The 23205-nt window shown below is 42.9% G+C and overlaps 7 protein-coding genes across 8 annotated transcripts; 1 reads left to right on the top strand and 6 right to left on the bottom strand.

Annotated features, from left to right (window-relative positions):
• Window positions 1-1967: 1967 nt before the first annotated feature.
• RB195_015809 (uncharacterized protein) lies at window positions 1968-3866 on the bottom strand (the record flags this gene model as incomplete). Of its 2 annotated transcripts, XM_064206696.1 has the most annotated exons (4): window positions 1968-2270; window positions 2315-2451; window positions 2556-3736; window positions 3784-3866. In XM_064206696.1, 4 exons carry the CDS (start codon window positions 3864-3866, stop codon window positions 1968-1970), a joined length of 1704 nt encoding a protein of 567 aa, XP_064062576.1. The 2 variants fall into 2 exon arrangements, with proteins under 2 accessions (XP_064062576.1, XP_064062578.1); XM_064206695.1 differs by lacking the exons at window positions 2315-2451; window positions 2556-3736; window positions 3784-3866 and having other exon boundaries at window positions 1968-2234.
• RB195_015810 (uncharacterized protein) lies at window positions 2401-3549 on the bottom strand (the record flags this gene model as incomplete). Its single annotated transcript, XM_064206697.1, has 1 exon — window positions 2401-3549. One exon carries the CDS (start codon window positions 3547-3549, stop codon window positions 2401-2403), a length of 1149 nt encoding a protein of 382 aa, XP_064062577.1.
• A 33-nt stretch (window positions 3867-3899) lies between the features above and the next one.
• RB195_015808 (uncharacterized protein) lies at window positions 3900-4397 on the bottom strand (the record flags this gene model as incomplete). The annotated part of the gene is made up of 1 exon (XM_064206694.1): window positions 3900-4397. One exon carries the CDS (start codon window positions 4395-4397, stop codon window positions 3900-3902), a length of 498 nt encoding a protein of 165 aa, XP_064062575.1.
• A 7693-nt stretch (window positions 4398-12090) lies between these two features.
• Window positions 12091-12852, bottom strand: RB195_015807 (uncharacterized protein; the record flags this gene model as incomplete). Its single annotated transcript, XM_064206693.1, has 1 exon — window positions 12091-12852. The coding sequence occupies one exon, from the start codon at window positions 12850-12852 to the stop codon at window positions 12091-12093; it is 762 nt and encodes a 253-aa protein (XP_064062574.1).
• Window positions 12853-12971: 119 nt separating this feature from the next.
• RB195_015806 (uncharacterized protein) lies at window positions 12972-13883 on the bottom strand (the record flags this gene model as incomplete). The annotated part of the gene is made up of 1 exon (XM_064206692.1): window positions 12972-13883. One exon carries the CDS (start codon window positions 13881-13883, stop codon window positions 12972-12974), a length of 912 nt encoding a protein of 303 aa, XP_064062573.1.
• Window positions 13884-16194: 2311 nt separating this feature from the next.
• RB195_015805 (uncharacterized protein) lies at window positions 16195-16539 on the bottom strand (the record flags this gene model as incomplete). Its single annotated transcript, XM_064206691.1, has 1 exon — window positions 16195-16539. One exon carries the CDS (start codon window positions 16537-16539, stop codon window positions 16195-16197), a length of 345 nt encoding a protein of 114 aa, XP_064062572.1.
• Window positions 16540-16610: 71 nt separating this feature from the next.
• RB195_015804 (uncharacterized protein) lies at window positions 16611-17033 on the top strand (the record flags this gene model as incomplete). The annotated part of the gene is made up of 1 exon (XM_064206690.1): window positions 16611-17033. One exon carries the CDS (start codon window positions 16611-16613, stop codon window positions 17031-17033), a length of 423 nt encoding a protein of 140 aa, XP_064062571.1.
• Between the last annotated feature and the right edge of the window lie 6172 nt (window positions 17034-23205).

Here is a 23205-nt window from a genome sequence, read left to right as displayed (position 1 = left end):
AATTTTTGAATTTTTCGTGTCCTGCAGTTCAATTCGAATAATATTCACTTCTTCCTTTTCTTCCCTCTCCTTTTCTTTTTGTTTCTTGGTTTAATTTCGTCAGTAATTTCGTCAATTTCCTAGCCGTTTCAAATTATCACTACTGTTTTTACAAATAAGAACTCTTTAGAATTGTTGTCACCGTTCATTTACGCTCAAACATTACTGTCTCTCTGCGACGGAGAATCGCCAGAGGAGTCACCTATCGAAGGTGTGAGATGCCTGGCAGACCATGCCTGGGCCACGATAACCATTCCAGCTATAGAATATCGCCTGCCCTATAAGAGGGCGGAGTCAGTGTTGAAATTTTGAAGTTTGTAAATAAAAGTGAATTCAACATCATTCGAAAGAGCGTCTTTTTGTGAGAAGAACTGGATATTTGAGGTACTGAAAAAATTCATAGAGGCTGCAAAAATTCCTGTTTTGTGAAAAGAGACGAAAATTTCTTCAATTTGGTCACTCGAAAACCATGTCTAGCTCTCATCCAATGTTAGCGCCTAATTCAGTTCTCGTTAAGGAAGAAAAGTTCTAAGCAAATACTGAATCGCTACACTTAAGCGTTCATTCTAAGCTGTTGACAGCTGTTCAAAAACTGGACCAAATAACGAAATAGAGTAATGTTGTAAGTTTGAAACTGGAAAAACTAGACATTTTCAAAGCTAGAAGCTTACAATATAAACTATTGTCAAGTACAAGTTGTTTGCTGATAAATTTCCGAGGAGAATTTTCCCAGCTTGAAAAGCATGACGTTTTATTAATCTTCGATGGAGCACTTTCGTGAATTTCTGAAGAGAATGGAAATTTCGGACCAACATATGATGTGGGGTACCAAAATGCTCTAAATAACCTCCTGATTACGGATGTAATGAACATTTTGTCCAATTTCGAGAAATAAGCGGAAATCCTATGAACACCCCTTCCTCCCATGGAGATGTATCCGCGGGATATGCCAATGGAAGGATTGCGGAGATGTGAAAGTAATTAACGGGGCTTGAGGAAACTTTGCCCGTTTTCAGGCCACACATTTGTCAAAAGTAAATTCTCGAAGTATATTTGAAATCAGCAGCTCATTTACTTTCGAATGGTACTTTCAAAATCTAATTTTGACCACTTCTAAAAATTCCGACGGTTTGCGACGGATTTTGGTGACACAAGTTAGTAGCGGTGTTGTACACTTGTGATGCATGTTGTTTCGACTCGACTGTAAATGGGGTGACCCGCAAAGCTGCATGGTGTCTGCAGTCGGATCAAAACGATATGAAGCGCGGTGCAGTTGCGTTAGCGGCTGCGCTCCAAGCAACGTGGTCGAGATAGCGGTTAGGGCTGAGATAGCGATTACGATAGTGTTCCTAGACAGTTGCAAACTATAGCGATGAATGGTGTTAGAAGGGGTCCCGGCTTGATCCTAACCGCTTCGAGCGCAATCGCTTAGGGAACTGGGCTGTGCATCCTGTCACTTAGACCGGGATTTTCACGTGTAAGTGACTGCGAGCTGTTGGAAATCGTTCGAATGCATCCAGGCCTGAGGCTTGAGGCTTGACTCCCGTTGATCTTCGAACTGGTCGAGCGGGCGCCAGTAATTTTTCCATTTGTCCCGATCGCGTGCCAGAGTAGCCCAGTGGTTCCTCCTTGCGCGTGGGGCACGAAGAGCATTTCATATTTTTCTTTGAAGGACTTCGTGAAGAAATTCGGTCTTCCTGTAGTGTGCTTAATATCGCGGGGAACCCAGTCGCTCACGGCGCTGGTCCAACGGTTGTCATTAAAGCGCATCAGGTGTCAGGCCCACCTTATTTTACTTTCCTTGGCAAACGCGGCGGCGTCTCTAATCTTCGATCGCTGACGTAGGAGAGAACTTCGAATCCCGTCCCTCACTTGCGTGAAACGGGATGCTCCTAGCATCACTCTCTCAATTGCGCATTCAATGACGCTCATCGCGTTTTCTTCCTGCTTGCCCAGGTTTCCGAAGCATAGGTCAAAGCAGGAAGTACGGTGGTGTTGAAGAGGTGAGCACGGAACCGGGTTTTCCTGGTCTTCTTCACTACATCCTCGATGCTCTTGTATGCTCCCCAAGCCGCTCGTCTCCTCCTGTCCAGCTCGGGGTCAGGTCGTTCACCATGTTCAATTCCCGAACCAGATAAACATTCGGTGCATGGTGCATTCGGATATGTTCGTTCCGTTGAGCGTGAATGGGGCATCCGAGATCCATCCGTTCCGCATGAACATCTTCTTTTCTAGAATCAGCTGAAGACCGATGCATCCACATGTTTCGACTCACTATTCGTTCCGCTTGGCTGATGCTAGGTGTTATTAGTACGATGTCATCAGCAAAGCGCAAATGGTGTAGTTGCCGACCATCAACCTTCACTCCCATGTCGTCCCATTCCAACTTTCGCATTCCGTTCTCGAGGGTGGCTGTGAATATTTTGGGTGTGAAGTTGTATCACCCTGTCGGACCCCCCTCTTCACGTCCATGATGATGTTATTGTAGAATGGCGAAATTCCGGTTGTGAAGTTACTGTACAACTCTCGAAGTACCTTTATGTAATGAGTAGGGACGCCTTGGTTGCCCAAGGCTTCCACGACCGCTTCCCTATCAGCTGAGTCAAATGCCTTCTTCAAGTCGATGAAGGTGAGACAGAGCGGCATCTTGTGCTCTCGTGATACCTCGATGAGTTTCGAAACAGTGTGAATGTGGTCAATCGTACTGATTCCGTTTCGAAACCCTGCTTGCTCGCATGGCTGTACTTCATCCAAGACTTTTTCAATCCTATTAAGGACCACTCTTGTAAAGAGCTTGTAGATGACGGACAGTAGGCAGATTGGACGATAGTTGCCGAGATCATGTGGATCTCCCTTTTTATACAACAACACGGTCTTGCTGGTCTTCCACTGTTTAGGAACCTTGCATTTCGACAGATAACGTGTAAAGAGCCTCGCCATGGTGTTGATGAGTACTGGCGAAAGGCTCTTCAGGTGTTCTGGTCTTAATCTGTCGGGACCGGGTGCCGTACGATTTCTTACCGACATGACAGTATGTCGTATTTCGGACGGGAGAATCTCTGGAATGACATGTCCGTCTTCCCTCAGATGGTGAGGAGGCAAGTGGACATGGCTGTCGAAGAGATCAGGGTAGAAGTCGTAGATGATTTTCTCCATCCCCCGTCTCGATGCAATGGTTGTTCCCTTTGGGTTCCGGAGAGCAGTCATCCTCGTCTTGCGACTGGCGAAGTCTCGACGGGCATAGCGGATGCTTTTCCCCGCCTCTGCAGCTTCAACCAGCACTTCTGCTCTTCTCTCTTTAAGGTCTTCCTTTATCGCCTCTCTGTAAAGCCTTGCGAGCTCGGACGTGAGTTCTTGGTTCCCTGCGGCTCGTGCCGCTCCACGCTGGCGTATCAGCTCAAGAGTTTCAAGAGACAGGCGCCTCCTGGTGGTTTTAAAACTCTCAGCCTTCTTCGCGCAGTCGTGAAGGTGTTCGACAAGCCGGTCATATTCCTCGTCGATGTTGCCCATTGCGGAATCTTCCCAAAAGCCGGCTAGCGTAGCGAAGAGATCCCAGTTGATGGTAGTCCTGGGATTTCTCTCTCTGAACTTGGCGGCTTTCTCTGCTCTCCTTGTGAAAGAAAATCTTCCTCGGAGGAGGCGATGGTCCGATCCCGTATAGAACTTTGGTACAACACCGACGTCCGTCAGGCAGAACCTTTTAACCTTTTATTGACGATGATGTGGTCTATTTCATTACGGTACCCTCCACCGGGTGACTCCCACGTCCAGCGTAAAGAAGAGGGCTGCTGAAATTGCGAGTTCCCATGGATGGTCTTAGTCGTCATGATGAACTCGGAGAGATTCTCTCCCTGGTCATTCTATTGTAGGCCGTGGGTCCCGATGTGAAGTTCTTCCGGCGTTCTTCTTGGGCCAACCTTAGCGTTGAAATCGCCAACTATGACCTTGTAGAAGGTATGATCTTCTTGGTAGAACTTCTCCAGGTCCATATAGAAAGCTTCGACTTCTTCTTCTTCGTAGCTTGATGTTGGAGCGTAAACGACGAAGATAGTCAAAGCTGCTATTGGGCCACATCTTCTCATCCGCAGACGTCCGATTCGGGTCGTAAGTTGTTCAACAGAGTCGATGTTCTTTGCCATACTCGTGTTGACGAGGACGCCAACTCCACCAATACCTCTACTGTCGCATGTTCCTAAGAACAGTTCTTCTCCAGTTTCATATACGGCGTTGAGAAGGTGACGTCGTCTCGTCTCGGTCAGTCCGATGACGTCGTACTTGATCTTCCTGGCTTGCATCATCAGATCTTCGATGGCCGCTTCCGATGTAAGCGTACCTGCGTTATAAGTACAGATCGCCATCCTAGTCCTTTTCCGTTTTGGTAGCCTACATGACTCCTGCAATGCATCCAGTGTGCAACAAATCAGGCCATTTCAATTCTGCAGTAGCTGCATACATGTATTCAAATTGATCTATCCATAAATAACTAGAACTGATACTATAGCACAAATCGAGGCTCAGGAGTGTTCTATGCTGCATTTACCAATTCCACTAAACACATCTAAATTTCGGAAAAGAAGTTTAACAAAAAAAATTCTTGATTTCTGAAAAATTTTCCTACCAGTAGAACATGTTTGTAGTCTTTCGGATGCATGAATTATTGTTTCTAGGAAATTTTGCTATCTGAATCACATATTTGTCCTCTGGCCAGTATTGCTACTATTGAGTGTGCCCATACGTAATCAATGATTATAATTAATAAATATTAGTGTGGAATACTTGCCTCAGTCTAGTTCAGAGCTTGAATGCATAAAGACGTGTTTTATATGGCAATATCCACAACTTGTGCCATTGACTTTTGTGACAGTTAAATTCAAACGTTTTTATTACACGCTATTTAAAATGGTGGACAATCAAACAACTGAAGAACATTCACGTCATGCATGCTGGTTCATTTTCGATCTGGTTTTAATGCGACGGTTGCAACAAAAAAAAAATTGCGTTGTGTATGGTGACGTATTGAAAGTCAATAATTGCCAACCCTGGTTTAGAAAATTTTCCAACTGTGATTTTAACTTGTCTGATGGCAATCAAAGTGGATGTCCTGTTGAGGTTGATAATGACGCTATGAAATCACTGATGGAAACAGATCTCAAACTAAGTAGTGAGGAAATAGCAAACACTTCAGGATATTTGGTAAACAGTCTAAAAACATCTCTAAAAATTCGGAAGGTTTACAGTGTTCAACAAAGAAGGAGTAATATCGCAGCACTATAATGTCAAGCAGCACGCAGCAAGATTAATCCAGAAAAAAATAAGGGAGCTAAACTGGGAAGCTCTGCCACACCTCCCATATTCTCCAGATATAGCACACCATTTGATTTTTATTTATTCCGGTCGATGGAACATTCCCTAAGGAATAAAAATTTCAAAAATACGGATGAAATACAAGCTCACCTAGAATTTTTCTTCAAAGGAAATGAAATTTTATGAACTGGAAATTAAAACCCTACCAGCAAGAAAGCAAAACGTTCTGGATAATAAAGGAGAGTGCATAGTCGACAAAAGATAAAATTGAATTTACTTGAATTTGTTTTTTTTGTTGCCATTGAAATATCACTTATGAGTACCGCTAATATTGAAACTCGCTTTAAAAAATTGATGACGTTATTTGATGCTCATGAAAAGCAATAAGAATTGTAAATGAGTAGCGCTTTTTTCAACGGAGCTATATAATTTAAGCACAAAAAGGAGGATGTTCACATAAATCCTCCTGGCAACACGAACACATATGCAATCATGCCCCTTTTCGCAGATCCGTGTTTGAAATTGTGGATTAAGGGCTTGAAATGAAACCAGAAATTCTCAATTTCCATGGAAACCGACAAATTCCTAGAAACCCCGTCCCTGTTTTTCGATGTCAACGTGTGGATTTACACTTTAGTACTGGTTTTTCCAAGTAGGAGGTTTCGTAAAAAAAAAGGGAAAAGGAAATGAAACAATAAAAAGTAAAACGTCATGAATCAGTTGTGCTGACTAATGCTAATCATGGATCATCCGTCATTTGTCGCTGAGTCGACTCATTATTTAACCATAAGTTAAATACCGCTAGATAATGATGAGAACTACGAAAGTGCAAGCGAAAAATGGGAACCGGATCTGGCGAGTGGATCGAGGCAATACGAAAGGGATGGGCAACTCCGACGTAGACATATGTTCCACGTCAGATCACATAAACATCTTGCTACTATTTAAGCTGCCGTTTGCATGCATGTTTCCACTTTCTGAGGAAGGTATGCTACCAACTTGAGGCGAACGGAGGAGGAAACAGATACGCGTAGGCATCATAAAGGTGAAAAGCAACGCGCCCAGTGGCCACGGCTATGAAACGGCTGCAACCATTCACCTTTTGCGACATGCACACGAAGTTATTGCGCACCATTTCGATGCCGCGAGACCCTTCTATAGGTATCTGGCGCCGGCGCGCCACCAATTCAACGCCACTGGAGCCATCGCATCCCCCTTTTCGAATTTCGTGACTGACACACACACGCGACAGAATAAGCTCGTTATTTTATAGCAGTCTGAATGTTCGGCTAGAGCCGGACTTCAAACTTTCTGTGGTGTTCGCTCCGCTCGCCATCACCTGTTAAAGAAAACAAATTAATAATAGTAATATTTTCTGTGAAATTTAGGCTAAAGATCCATAGTTTTCTTTGTAAACGCGTCAGTTCTACATTTGGAGAGCATTCAAACTTCACCTTTAACCACTCTCTCTATACCAATGTAATATAGACACGACTTGGAATCGTTACTCAAAGTATAGGTTTCCCTCTTGTTTCCCCCAACGGTTATCGCAGAATGTTGTTTCACATAAAATGAAGTGAATGACATCATCGTACTGATAAAGATAGCGTTCCACATCAGATCATGTAAACAGTTGGCTACTATATAAGCAGCAGTTGGCACTCAAGTTTCCATTTTCTTAAGAACGGAGGAGTCGTAGAGGTGAAAAACGACGCGGAAAGTGGATACGACTATGAAGCGTTTGCAACGTCCAATTTACCTTTCACGACATGCACACGAAGTTACTGTGCAATATTTCTACACCACGACACAGCAATTCGACGCCGCGAGGCCAGTCGCACCCCCTTCTGTAGCTATCTGGCGCCGGGGCGCCAACCCGACGCCGCGGGAGCCGTCGCAACCCATTCTATAGATATCTGGGGCCGGTGGACCAGTCGCACCCCCTCTATAGGTATCTGGCACTGGAGGACCCGTAGCACCCGCTCCTGTAGGTTTCCGGGGCCAAATCAATGAAATATGAATTCAAATAGTTTTGCGATACCCAGCGCTTCCTTCAATCTTCTTGGTACTTGTTTTCGTTGCATCCACATTTCTGAAATTTAATTTAGAGCGTTCTGTTTCTTTTTTCAACCTGCCACACCGAAAAATGGAAACCCACTGCCTTTTACCCTTCTTTAATCCTTAAGTGGCGTGCGTCTCTACCAAAAGTGCATTTCATGACGTATATCATGCTATATAGTAACGTTCTTCTTCTGTAACGTGTGTGTCAGTCACGAAGTTCGAAAAGGGGGTGCGACGAGTCCACCGACGTCCAATTGGTGCGCCGACTCCAGATACCTATACTAGGAGGTGGGTGCGTATAGTTAGGCACCCGCAGTCTGCGCGGCAACCTATACTTAGGGGAAACGACTGGCAACGGCTATTGGCAAATGCTCTGCGCAGCAGCCAATAGCGTCAGCAGACCATTGTGCTGCGTACGCCTTACGTCTCGCCCATCACATCGCCCATCTTCGGTCCTCATCGTCTAATGAAGTGCGAAACATGCCTCGCAGGAGCACGTTATCTCTGGTATTGCTTCTGTACGGAGTATTGATCGCTTACGTATAGAGATACATCGAACGATTGCACACGAAATCCCAGAAATAAAAAATAATGGTGCTTCATTTATGTAAAACAAACAAATCGAAACTTTTACAAACTATTGCAGTGTCTTACATGAATTAAATAGTCTGTATAAACGCAAATATACATCTATATCTTCTATATAGTTTTTTAATGTCAAATTTACGTCTTGCAACGACCAAGTTCTCGTTTTTACTCCTTTTAACTTTTATTTTCTAAAGTAATTAGCTTCATTTATGTTTTCTTATGTTGTTTGTTTCCATTTCTAGCATTTTTATTTTCTACGTCTTTTTCCACTTGCTACGTTGGTACATTTTCGTTCTTTGAACCTTCCTAGGAGTCAACTCTATCACTTAATTGAAATACAAACACAGAACGTGACCTCAGCGACATGGTGATGGATGGGCGTGGCTAATTGATCATAGGTGGACTAAGATATGCCTGCTCTGACCTACCGACAGCCTCTTCTGCAGGTACTTACTCGGCTCAGATAATCGGCTGCGGCTACTTAACGGCAGTCCCTCCAAGGAGGTGCGATTGGTCCAACAGATTCGGGTTGGTGCGCCGGCCCCAGAAAGCTACAATATCGGGTGCGATGGGTCCACCGGCGACGGATTGGTGCGCCGGCGTCGTAAAGCTATGAAATGCGGTGAGGTCCAATGGCGTCGAATTTCCGTGTCGTGGTGTAGAAGTATCGCGTAACTTCGTGTGCATGCCGCAAAAGGTGAGTGGGACGTTACAAAGATTCCACAATCGTATTCACTTTTCGCGCTGCGTTTCATCCTTACGACTCCTTCACCATTTCCCTGCACGTTTTCCTCATGTTGGTAACACGCTTTCTTCAGAAAGTGGAAAAACGCGTGCAAGCGGCTGCTTAAATAGTAGCAAGCTGTTTATATGATCTGACTTGGAACGCTATATTTATGAGTACGATGATGTCGTCCACGTCATTTCATGTTAAAACATTATTCTGTGATGACTTTTAGGGAGAAACAGGAAGAAAACTCATACTTAGAGTAATACTTTCAAATCATGTCTTTGAAGCTGAAGTTTGTATACTCTACAAGTGTAGAACTGACGCATTTAGAAAGAAAACTATGAAATTTCCGCCTTTATTCATAATAAAAAAAAAGAAGAAAAGAAGAAGAAGGCGTTGTTAGAACAACAGAAATCTAATTTCAGAGAATAAACAGAAGAATTCCAGAGAATTTCAGAGAAAAAAAGAATAAATAAACTACTATTAACTTCCATTGATCAGTGAAGGGGAACGAAGCGAACACCACAGAAAGTCTGAAGTCCAGCTTTACCCGAACGTTCGGACTGTTATACGCCATAAGCGCGATAGCGATTAAAATGAGATCGGATGTGATTTTGAGAAACATTTGGTGTGTTTGAAAGTACGTTCAGCTAATGCATTGTCACTTTTTTACTCATGCTTCCCTTTATCATTAGCTAGTAGGGCTATGGGGATGAACCTTCCTTCAACCTTCGGACTTCAATTTAGAACACTTTTTGGTTTATGAATGTGCGCGTAGCCTTACAATGATTTGCGAGGGGTAGCCGATGTGCCAAGTCATTCAGTATCCATTCCCGGATGAGTCTGGTAACAAGTTACCGAACTCGAAGAAATAAAAGACTACGTTGGAACTAAGGGAAATTCGAACCTGCAGCCACAGGGAAACCTGTACACGAGTTCCCTAGAACAGTCAAAAGTCAGTATATTCTAAGATCTAAACGGATACATCAACATGAAGCTGCGTCCAGCTGAGCGACCGGTTGCGCTTAAAGCGGAGCTAGCGGTTGGCATCAAGACGGGACCAGCGCTAACTTCAGCGGTGAATGGTGTTAGCAAGGGTTTCTTCCCCACCCCTCCCCCCACCATTCTAACACCTACGGTCCATCGCACCACTACTCTAAGCCTCATTTCGTTTTGACCCAAGTATACCTTGCAGCAAAGAAACCAGCCGTTTGAAAAAGGAGTAGGTGATTTTGATTTTAAAAAATTTGCACATGAGAGTGAGACAACGAGATAATGATGAAGAGAATTTTTGGAATATATTGAACATCCTTTGAAAAATCAGAGCAAGCAAGCAATTGAAACAAGTGTTTAAAGTCAGCATACTATAAAATTGAGGATGTTGATTTCTGGTGGACATGGTTCGGGATGTAGACTACGAGTATTGAGACTGAGTCTGAGTACTGAGACTAATTCCAAATCGTTCTGGGAGCCGCGGTCTAGCGGACGCGGCGCGTGTACGAGGGTTACATATTATAGGATATCTTTGAAATTTGAAGGTAGGAATTCCCTACGAATCTGACGCAAGGTCAAGCGTGTAGTTGGGAAAAAAACCGTCCTGATAACCACTGCCTCCATAGAAGATCCATCAGAAGAAGATTCCTTTCTCATTATTTCTAGTATTTCCGCTCATCTAGTAATGAAAAATCAGTTATAATAAACGGAATAAAAACCAAATTGGACGTTTAATAAATAAATCAAATAATACAATATTGCAAATATTAATAACTAATGCTATAATGGATATTAATATAAAGTGACACAAGTATATAGACGCCACTGATAGCTCACTGTTAGAATTGGAAGTAAGTCAGTATATATGTGCGCATAAATCGAAAAGATGAAGAAGTTCTCAGCGTGATTACGACGACAGAATCCTTCTTTTGGCAGTGACTACAAACGGTTGAGAGTTCGATCCCCGCCGGAAATTTGCATTTTTGCAAAATCAAAAAAAAACAACACCGGCGCTGATCACATTCTGAAATCATTTTCTCACTAAATTATACTTGCTACACACAATTTGACTCATTGACAGTGGTTACAACGATGACTACTTCAAAACCTCGCGAAATCTTGATCCTTCTGGTTTCTTTGGAAGCTAGTTGAGAAAAAAGTTGAAAACTTAACATTTCCCTCACCTTTTTCTCAACTAGTTTTGAGAGAACAAAACTATCTGGAAGAAAGTAGAAATGAATTATAATAGCAAATATCTTCCTTTACAGGGTTCTTCAACCCGAACTCGTCTTTATAGACTCTGAGCTGAGTTGTTGGACTTTGTTTGAAGTTTGTTTGAAGTGTAGAATTTGACGTGTTGCCGAAAACCTGAGATTTCAGACTTCTCCCGTTGTGACATTACAGTAGCGCAGCTGAGAAATTTGCCATATTTTGATAGAGCATCAAGAAATACCTTTGACTGCAAATTGTGATCTGTGTAGGTGTTGTGGTCCTCTCAAAAGCTAGTTGAAAAAACTCGAAAAGTTGAGGCAAAATTTAGAATTTTTCTCAACCAGGTTTCACTTTGAGCGAAAAGATACACAGAAATTCACTTTGAGCGTTGGTATTCTGAAACTCATGGTGCCTACTTTGTACTAATTTTGTCCCTAATTGTACCTGTAGATGTCTTTTTTCGCTCAGTAAGAGCAAGAAATTGCTTTTTCTAGTGATAATAATGAATTCGTTACTGTTGGATGAGAAATATGCTCTTTCAACTCTCGTACAATAAATGCAAAAATCCCACTTTTGTCAGAGATTGATCCCTGACAGTCGCAATAAAAACGGTGACAAACCATCGAGTGTCCTCAACCAGTGGTCTCTATCAGCTTTAGGCGACTATAGGTATCGGACACTCATTCTTTGATTATTTCTCTCATCCTCAATATTTACCATTTTCTTGGTGACATTTTTTTTTTGAAAAGAACTCACTTAAAAGCAAGGCCGCAAGGCTTCCTTCTGAACGCATTGCATAATTCACTTTTTTCATGCCTTCGTACTCACGACCCCTCGCATTTATCTATTTAGTTGGAGGTCCCTTATTTATTTAGGATTCATTTTCCCGAACTAGTCCTGGATCAAAAGGCGTGAAATTATAGCTGCAAAATCTTTAGAAAATACGTCACGCTATCTTCCAGAAGTGCGACAGTTCGACCTCACGCTCACGCTATCTCTTTTTCTAACATTTTGCATCGCTTAGTATGAGTTTATTCAAAATCGACAATCCCTTCGTTTTTTCTCTTTGCTCTCTTCATTTTTGTCTCCTCTGTTGGCAAGCCTCACGACTTTCCTCCTTCTCCGACACCCATCTTACGTCCTTCTTCTTCTTCTTCTTCTTCCTAGCGTTTGTCCCGCGTTGTTGCAGGATCCGCCTTTCTGCTTCTTGTCTTCCATTTGGTTCTATCCATTGCATCAGCCGTACATAAACGCGCATCTATCATATTCAGTTTCACACGGTCTAACCAGCGAATCTTTGGCCTCTCACGCGGCCTCATTCCTGAAACGTCGAGCTTCAGTGCGGTTTTGGCCACAGAATCTTCCTCTCCCCGCAAGACGTGACCGAACCATCTCAGTCGGGCCTCCTTCATCTTCTCAGTTATCGGGACGACGCCGAAGATGGAGCGGACAGTGTCGTTGGATATTTTCTCTTTTAGCGTTACACCTATTGTCCATCTTAACATCCGCATCTCCATAGCGTGTAACACTCTTTCCAAGGCTTTCATCGTCGGCCAGCACTCGCATCCGTAAAGGGCAACAGGACGCACAACCGTCCTGTAGATCTTCGACTTCATTCGAAAAGGGACTTTCCTGTCGCACAGTACGCCTGTTGCCATTTTCCATTTCATCCATGCCGCATTAACACGTGCTCGACTTTTTTGATCAATGTCGCCTGTGGAAGTCACTTTGGATCCAAGGTATTTGAAACAGTTCACCTTGTTTAATTCGGTGCCATCGACACGAATTGAACCATCCTCTATCCTTGATCCGCACTCCATGTACTCAGTTTTTGACGTGTTGAGGCGCAATTCATATTTCTGCAGCCGATCCTTCCAAGACTGTACTTGTTTTTGAAGATCACCTCGAGACTCCGACGCGAGCATAACATCATCGGCAAAGAGTAGAGTCTACGGGTGCTGCTTCTGGATATCCTTCGTTATCGTGTCCATGCACAGTATGAACAGGAGGGGTGAGAGGGATGAACCCTGGTGAACCCCTACTTCTACAGGGAATGGCCTGTTTGTTCCAGCAGCACATCGGACAACGCTGGTGGGCTTCGCATAAAGCAGCTTTGTCCACCGCACATCTTCTTCTGGTACCTCATGGACATCCATAACAGCTCATGTGGGACACGGTCGAAAGCTTTCTCGAGATCGAGAAAAGCAAGATGCACACTGCGGTTCTTCTCTCGATGTTTCTCCAGGAGGATTCGGACAGCATGGATAGCATCTATAGTGCTGCAGTCTTTCACAAAACCGCACTGGTTGAGTGAAACGCTGACAATTTTCCTCAGACGAGCCTCCAGGACACGCTCAAAAACCTTCATCCTATGGCACAACAGTCGTATAGGCCTGTACGAAGTGCAGTCAGCAATGTCTCCTTTCCCTTTCCAGACAGGCACGGTCACGGAAGTTTGCCAAACGTCTGGAGTCCGTCCTTCTGCAACGATCTTGTTAAATAGAGTTGCGAGCCACACGGGCCCTCGATCTCCTAGCAGCTTCCAGACATCAGCAGGTATGTCATCAGGACCGGTTGCCTTGTTCGACTTCATTTTTGCGAGGGCAGCACTGACTTTGACGGCAGTAATTGGTAGAACAGGATCCTCGACGCTGGGAACAGTTGGAATCGGTGGATGACAGAACTCTTCGTTACACAAGTGGTTGTAGTACTCTCGCCACCTCTCCAGGATCTGACCAGGGCGGCGCAGAACGGCTCCATCAGCTCCCTTAACGATCTTGGTGTGTTCCATATTCAACGTTGAGCGATGTCGCGCTCTGACTAAACGATACACTGCCCGCTCCCCTTCTCTGGTATCAAGCATGTCGTACACAGCCTTGTAGCGGTCCGACTTCGCCTTGGAGACTGCCTTCTTAGCCTCCCTCTTCGTCGCTAGGTAAGCATCTCGGACACCCATCTTACGTCTGACTGTTAAAAATTCTCAACGGACGACACTGATCTGACGTGGCGAGGGAATCCCCGGGAAAAGCTAGAGGTATAGTTGTAGTTTGCTGGATTCGGAGTGGTTCTGCTTTTCTATCCGTAGTCGTCGAGAGAAATCGCCAGGAACTGTTTCGGTCCGTTGTTTCGTACATTGGAGCGCTCCAGTATGTACGTGTATCGGTCCCCTTGGCCTATTTATTGATTTCAGTTGGATAAACTAGTGGAAATACATCACCGATTGTCAGCCGTATGTACTTGAATGCGGCGCGTTGCAATAGAAATCGTCGTAAAAAACGGCACTTACCGTTTTTTTTACGGCACGATTAAAGAGATGAGTGGAACGTCGGATCCCCCAGTCTACAATCCCATCTTAGGTTTTTCACGCGAATCCTCTCAACAAATCAGATTCGCAGTGGCTTTAGAACGAGTCGTACTGATTGGAAAACATTGGATTTTCAATGGCGTGCGTCCCAAGGTGCTTAATTACGGGATTTTTTTTTTGGACCACTGGAATTAGAGTTTCTTACAGGAACTAGATCAAAGCTCAATATGTAGTTGGAAAATGCTTCTTTAGTCTTTTAGATGGAAAAGGCTTTTAACTGCAGAAAAAAAAGAAACAAAAAAAAACCAATACCTTGATTTTTGGTCATACCCAGATTGACAAACTATAGTTTGTGGTTAGTCAAGCAGAAGTATAAGTTTGATGCTGGTTCGAAGCAATTGTAATTGCTAAAGCAATTGGCATCTGCAACACTGTCTATTGCTGAACGACGCGTCACACCGCCAGAAGATGACAACGATTCTAAGCTAGGACTTTTTCCAGTGGAATTCCGTCCCCGAAATTCAGAATTCAAGCCAGAGGTTAGCATGGAAATAGTCTTAAAAAACGAAATCGACAGATGTGATTTTCTTTTCTGAAAGTGTAACACAGCGAAGTGAAACAATCGACAACAGAGATCAAAGTGTCAGTTACATCAGCACGATAAAGTGCACGCTATTAGTGCAAAATCAGCAAACAGTAGATTGAAAAATGCAAGGAGTGGAAAGTTCTTGCACTGAAAAAAAACTAGTTGTGTCGGCTAAGAGAGATTAAAAGTCTATCAGCATTCTTCATGTGTAACGCATGATCCCAAATGAGATCGGAAGAATCCTTGCTCGCACACACATCTGGGATTGCCGCAAGTGACTTCGCAATCCTAAAATTGAAAAAATAGGAGTCATGATAAGCTCGAACAGCGCTGCAGTTTTTGAAACATTCTACGTCTACGAAACTCAAGCAACCCTGTGTACGGAAGAATCATTTTGACCTCCGTAGTTTTTCGGCTTGAACGAGCGGTCGCCGCAATTCCTCTCTCTATACTATCGCCTACGAATGACGCGAAATGGTTATTCATCTCGCAAAGCAAAAACAAAAGAAGAATTGAATTTTTTTTCAGGAAAGATCTCAGCAGCGGGTCAAAGTCGTTCATGTTCATATAGTGTGTTCAATACTGCGTAGGAGAGAGTCGCTCATGGTCTCGATTCAGAGACTGCCGGACCCCACCCTTTACCATTTTTCCTTTTTTCGATGACGATGTTTCTAGAATAGTTGAGTTCCGTTCGTGGAATTATTGTACAACTCTCAGAATATCTTTATGCCACCTTCCGCCTCATTTGAGTCTAAGATCTTCTTCAAGCTCATGAAAGTCAGAATCAGCAACATAATGTAATTTCTCGATACCTCGATGAGTTTTGAAAATTTGGTTTGATTTGAGTCTGAAGGTGGTTTATAGTACTGAATCTTTTGAAACCTCCGCTTGTTCGCATGTCTGTCCTTAATCTATGTTTTGTTATAGTGTGCCTGCGAGGTTTTTAGATGGAACGTTTATTTGCCTGACGTTTCGGCTTTTTCGCCGTCTTCAGAGGCCCAAATAGAGGATGACTGGAGCAATGCTACGTTTATCCCGTTAGGTGACACACTACCCTGGGTCATTGCTTCGATAATCGTTCAGGGTAAAAAACAGTGAAAACAAAAAAAAAAGTGAAAACAGAAACTCCTCTACATTGAAAATAGTCTCACGTTTTGCTCCACCCGATGTGGCGCGGATGGTTGCACGCACTTGTCACTCAGTGTACCAGCGAATGAGTATTACTGCGTGTAGATCACCAGCGACGATATAGATGATTAGATCTACATACAGAATATCAGGCGGTTATAGGTCACAGAGCGGTACAAGTGGCAAGAACTCATTCGTTATCGACAAGCATTCATTCCTATTATTCATTGAAGGGTTTCTTTTAAGAATCTAAAACGCCTCCAACATCTTTCTTGCCGATATTTCTGTTTCATGAGCCAGTATAACGCATTTCACATCGTAATCGTTTCCGTTGTGGGCCTCATTTCTGTGCCTTCCTAGAGGTGTTATCAAACTTCTCCGTCGTTTTCCTGCCATGTCTTCATTAATCCTCACTCCAGCATTCCTACCGGTCTCCCCAATGTAAGTTACATTGCATATCAAGCACTCAATCTCATATTGCCCCCATTTTTGCGCAGTCGCCTGTTTTTCCGTAAGGACAAATAACACATCTTTCACAGATGCAGTATCTATCATATAGTCTGTTTCTAACAAGCTGGCTTTTGATGTTTGCATTAGTCCGCAAAATGACTACAAGAGCGAACATGCGCCTTTCAGTAAGCGATAAGGGTGGGAAATTCGTAGTCATGTCACAGGCTCTTGATCGGGAAATAACAAATCTTTACTTGCAAGATGAAACGATCTATCGCCGCGTAACAGAGAAAGAATTCCTTGTGCAGTGCAAACGCTTGAATCATGTATGGATGTCTATGGGGAAATCTGCTGGTCTAGATGAACGATTTGTAAGCTGCCTAAAGCTTGACAAACCGACCTGCCCTGTGTTCTATAGCCTCATCAAAACGCATAAGCTGAAACCCGATGAGATCAACTCAAAATCAGCGGCAACATTCAAAATCCGACCAGTAATAAGTTGTGTGGGAAGACCAACGGATCGAATTTTGTGGTTCCTTAATAAAGTCGTGAGTCAAATTTTGCCTAAAACACCATCTCATTTGTCGAACACGCACCATTTCCTTGAGCGATTACGCCTGCGTAATAGAGTCCTTTGATGTAACCTCACTCTACACGAATGTGAAAAACAGTGAGGCGCTGCAAGCTCTCTCTGAGATGATAGATTTATATGGTAACAACTTGGAAACATATGGACTAAGTAAATCTCGCGTAATAACACTTATCAAGGAATGCCTGAATTGTAATATCTTCAGGTGGTCAGGAAATTATTTCGCGCAACTGAGAGGGCTAGCAATGGGTCAACGATTAGCACCTGTACTGGCGATCTGCTTCATGAGCAGAATCGAAGAACCAGTGCTTTCGCGTAGACCGATGATGTATTGGAGATATATTGACGACTGCTGCATCATAACATCAACACAGTCCGAAATGGACGAGTGTTTCCGAATACTCAACCAACAATCGCAATATATAAGACTCACACGAGAAACCCTAAAAGAAGGATGGCTTCCTTACCTCAACACTCAAGTAAGTACTTTCAACGACATTATTAGAGTAAAGTGGTATCGCAAAGAAAGTTGCAAGAACATCATATTGCACGCCAAATCTGCACATCCGACTGCAGTAAAACGCGCAGTGATTCGTAATATGTTCAAAACCGCTAGTGAAGTATGCACTGGCAACCAAGAACGACACCAATCACGAAGACTAGCCTTGAAAATTGCATGTGCTAATGGCTATACAGTACGTCTGAATTACCGAAGAACCCGCATAGTAAATAGCAATGTTCCGCGCGAAAACAAATTTTCTCTTTGTCTTCCTTTTATCTCTGACAGTGTCAGTGCCGTTGTTCAGCGCAGCATTATCCAAGCACAATTAAAAAATGACGTGATCTTGGTAAATATCCCAAATGCAAACATCAAAAACCAGCTTGTTAGAAACAGACTATATGATAGATACTGCATCTGTGAAAGATGTGTTATTTGTCCTTACGGAAAAACAAGCGACTGCGCAAAAATGGGGTAATGTATGAGATTGAGTGCTTGATATGCAATGCAACTTACATTGGGAAGACCAGTAGGAATGTTGGAGTGAGGATTAATAAAGACATGGCAGGAAAACGACGGAGAAGTTTGATAACACCTCTAGGAAGGCACAGAAATGAGGCCCACAACGGAAACGATTACGATGTGAAATGCGTTATACTGGCTCATGAAACAGAAATATCGGCAAGAAAGACGTTGGAGGCGTTTTAGATTCTTAAAAGAAACCCTTCAATGAATAATAGGAATGAATGCTTGTCGATAACAAATGAGTTCTTGCCACTTGTACCGCTCTGTGACCTATAACCGCCTGATATTCTGTATGTAGATCTAATCATCTATATCGTCGCTGGTGATCTACGCGCACTAATACTCATTCGCTGGCACACTGAGTGACAAGTGCGTGCAACCAGCTGCGCCACATCCGGTGGGGCAAGACCATTTTCAATGTAGAGGGGTTTCTTTTTTCACTACCCTGAACGATTATCGAAGCACTGACCCAGGGTAGTATGGCATTTGACGGGATAAACGTAGCACTGCTCCAGTCATCCTCTATTTGGGCCTCTGAAGACGGCGAAAAAGCCGAAACGTCAGGCAAATAAAGGTTCCATCTAAAAACCTCGAAAGCACACTATAACAAAACAGACAGAATATGCCGAGGTTTCAAGACAAAAGACCATTCGAACTACTGTCTTTCATCTATAATTTCCCACCCCTGTTGAAGATCGCCTTTGCAAAGTTTGTGGATAAGGGATAGTAAGGAGATTGGGCGAAGGTTGCCGATGTCATGTGGATTCCATGGATTCCCCTCTTGTGAACAACACAGTCTTACTGGTCCTAGACTTCTCAAGAACACAAGCTTCCAACAGGTAACGCATAGAGATGGTGAATGGTGAATGATCCTCTCTCGAAGCGACTGGCATAGCGATTCCACTCTTCGAGGCGCTGCCGTACCAGTCTTTCCTCCGGAATCAGGAGAATCTTTCTTATCGCGGTGTCTTGCTTGAAATTTTAAAATCCATGGACTGGTAGACGGCCTCTAGTCCAATGACTTATAAGAGAACGAGGAGCCAGTTTGTTGGAGGCGACACCAAGCCGAATTCCAGCACCTCTCAGTCATTTGACTGTAGGCTTATTTCCGGACCGACGTGGAGGAAACAATTGTATTACGAGCCGGTTCCCGCACATCATAGATAGGGAGACCATTAGTTAATTCAACTGTGTCTCTGGCCATCTACAGGGTCGTATCGGAATGATCTCCGTTAATGATAGTTTTTCTGGAACTTCGTTTGCCAAACAAAAAAAAAACAACTTCAAAGCCTCTTCTCCTTTCTGTGTGAAAATTATTTGAAAGAAACTGTAGTCTGATCCTGTGTAGAAATTTGTTACAACGGCGACAAGGTGTTCTGATGTGAATTTCTTCAGGCGTTCTCTTGAAATCAACAATAGACCTCGCTAGAAGAAGACTAGAAGATATAGCCTTTTTTTTTGTAAAACTTCTCTGGGCCAACATAGAAAGCTTTGACTTCTCTGTTGTTCCCTCTTGCTGGAACGTAAACGACGTAGATAGCTGGCGTCAAGCCACATCGTCTCGGCAGATGTCCTAGTCTGTTCTTATTTGATCGTAAAGGTCGGTGTTCATTCGTCTTCGTCGTAAAGGTCAGCGTTTTTATTCCGCTTTCTGCTTCATTTTCCACAACCAGCTAAACTTGTGGACGAGTACTCTGTTCTGAGCTTCATGCTGAAAAATGACAACCGCTTCGTGAGAGTAATTCAGTAAAGATGCGCTAAGACCAGCTCTGCATTCTCCGCTTTAACGAGAAGTCTGTGGTCAACCATCACCTTCAATGGAGTCAAACTGCTAGTTTGATAATCCGCAATTTGAATCATCACAAAATATGGGTGGGAAGCGTTGTAAGCGATTTCTGCCGTGATGGAGAATTCCAGCTGCGCGGAAAGGAGCTGCTTTGATGGATGCTTGACAGTTTTTACTACTGGTCTGTCATAACAAAGAACTTTCTGCAAAAGTGAATATGGCGTAACGAGGGATGGCAGCAGGAGAATATCAGCACTTCGTCTCGTCCTTTAATGTAGATGCAGAAAACGTCTCTTTTTTGCCACTTTAAAAGAACTAAGTCGTCTTGTCCAAGTAAGAGTGAGTATGCCAACCTGGACTAGGAGAAATACACCCGTGCATCAAAGAGAGTTTTATACCAAAATGGTGAAGGGAGATTTGAAGGAACTTGACATCGACAAGCAGTTTCGGCGAGACGTAACATTTCATAGAATATAGAGCAGCGACAGATGGACAGTTTCTGTGAGACCTCTTCTGGAAGATCAAACAGGATTGGCTCAAGGACATTCGGTGGTGCAGTGAAGATACTGATAAGCAGCGTTAGGATCAAGTAAGTCAGCTTAGTATGTATTTTGAGGAGAGATTGACGCCTGGCGTAGGAGAGTACCACAGAGCAGTATAGGCCTAGTTTTATTGTACGGACCGGGATCCCCGAGAGAAATGAAATTTTTGCATTCAGCGTACAAGAGTTAAGAGAGCATATTCTCCATTCAATAGTGATGATTGATTTGCGTATTACCACCCAAAGAGCGCAATTCCGAAGTACTTATTATGCGAAATAATGATACCTACAACTTTAGGTAGTGGTAAAACTAATGTAAAACGGAGGGTACGAGATGCTGAAAACGATACTCAGAGGAGACCCTAGCATGGTTGCATAGATAACCTCTAAAGCCACCTATAAATAGCCGGTAAATGCGGCGAATTTATTTTTGTTAATCTATATCTATATTTTCCTTATTTTCACTATATTAAATTGAATTATTCCCATTTAGTAATTTAAAAAAATCCTCAAAAATAATATTATTCACATTTAAATTTCAATTCCTTCTTTTTTTTCAAGTACCTCAGAGAAGTGAGATTTTTTTTTGCATTCGGAGTAAGAGAGTAAAGTGAGCATATTTCCTATTCAATAGTGATGATTGACTATCGTGTTGACCAAAAAAACTTACAATTCCGACGTAATTACTATTGAAACAATGACAATGATGACAAACGACATCTACAGTTTTAAATAGTATTAAAATTAGTGTAAAGTGGAGGGCACGAGATACTAAATAACGGCATTCACACGAAATCTTTGCGAGCTTATCTCCAAAATCATCTCCATATCCCGACTAAATGCTGCGAAAATTATTTTTGTTCATCTATGTCTATATTTTCGTTATTGTTCACTATATTATACTCAGAATTCTGTTTTATTAACAACGTTTTCTTTCCTTTTAGTATAAATAAAGACAAAAGATTTCATAGTTTTCTTTCTAGACATGTGCAAACGGCTGCTTAAATGGTAGCAAGCTGTTTATATTATCTGACTTGGAACGTTATCTTTATCAGTACGATGATATTGTTCACGTCATTCTACGTTGAAGCATCATTCTGTAATAAATAATAATAGTAATAATAATAGTAATAATAATAATAATAATATTTCTGTATATAATACTGAAATGTTGAAGGAAAACAGGGAAAAGCCCTTTTCCCTGTTTTCCTTCAACATTTCAATATTTCCAATCCTTATCTGTATTTTATTGGAATCGAAATAATATTTGAAGCTAAAGTTTGAATGTTCTCTAAATGTAGAACTGACGCGTTTAGAAAAAATACTACGAAGTCTTTCGCCTGAATTTCTTTTAAAAAGGAAAAGAAATAAAAAAAACACATTCCTAATTTTACATAAAATGCCACTACTGTTAATTTTCATTGACCAGTAAAGGCAAGCGAAGTGAACACCACAGAAAGTCTGAGGTCGGGCTTTAGCTGTTTTTCCCAGCAGCCATCACAGGACGATGTCTTAACGTAATATGACGTAAACAACGTTATCCTACTGATAAAGATAACTACCCATGTCAGATCATTTAGACTGTTGGCTGCTATTTAAGCAGCCGTTTGTGTGGGTGTTTCCATTTTCTGAAGAAGGCATGCTACAAACTCAAGGCAAACGTGCAAGGAAATAGATACGCGGGGAAGTCATAGAGGTGCTACGCACCACGTGCAGTGGTCATGGCAATGAAACGGCTGCAACGTCTCATTTACCTTTCACGACATCCACACGAAGTTATTGCGGGCCGATCCAATGCCGTGACACCCATTTTAGAGCCTTTGGGCGCCGGCGCACCAATTCGTCCCCGTGTGACCCATCAGACCCCCTTTTACCGCTCTACAACCTCGGCACACCATTTCGGCGCCGCTGGACCCGTCATAACTCATTTTATGGCTTTCAATCCGGCGCCGATGGAGCCGTCGTATCCTATTTTGTAGCTTTCTGACCCCGGGGCACCAATTCGACGCCAGTTGAACCCGTCACTACATCTTTTTCGAATTTCGTGTTAGAAAGACAAGCACACACATACACACACATTGACTGAGCTCGTTACTACATATCATGATTGTTCTGCAGTGCAAAACGCAACGAGGAAGAAGAACAAAGAAAACAGAACAAAACAAGAAATTTTAACAAATATAATGATCTCATTAGAAATGGTAAAATGCTTGCCGTGCTCAACGAAGAATTCTTAAATAAATAGTGGAGAAAAATGAAGGGTGGTTTTCTAATTTAAACACTTCCTCAGTGTTTGAAACATGTTGTTGCAGCCATGAAAACGAAAACATTTCCATGAGTTTAAGAACTCTGAAGGCTCCTTAATGAAAATACGGAGATATAGATAAACAAAAATTAATTTGCCGCATTTATCGGCGATTTATAGGTCGTTATAAAGGTTACATATGCAACCATGCTAGGGTTTCCTCTGAGTGTCGTTTTTCAGCATCTCGTGCACTCCGTTTCGCATTATCATTATTTCGCATACCACTTACGTCGGAATTGCGCTTTTTGGGTGGTAATATGCAAATCAATCACCTTGATCACCTTGACTACCGTTGATCTTCGAACTGGTCGAGCGGGCGCCAGTAATTTTTCCATTTGTCCCGATCGCGTGCCAGAGTAGCCCAGTGGTTCCTCCTTGCGCGTGGGGCACGAAGAGCATTTCATATTTTTCTTTGAAGGACTTCGTGAAGAACGGTCTTCCTGTAGTGTGCTTAATATCGCGGGGAACCCAGTCGCTCACGGCGCTGGTCCAACGGTTGTCATTAAAGCGCATCAGGTGTCAGGCCCACCTTATTTTACTTTCCTTGGCAAACGCGGCGGCGTCT

This window comes from Necator americanus, chromosome V (assembly GCF_031761385.1).
Source record: "Necator americanus strain Aroian chromosome V, whole genome shotgun sequence".
NCBI lineage: Eukaryota > Metazoa > Nematoda > Chromadorea > Rhabditida > Ancylostomatidae > Necator > Necator americanus.
This window is presented reverse-complemented; position numbering and strand designations above follow the sequence as displayed.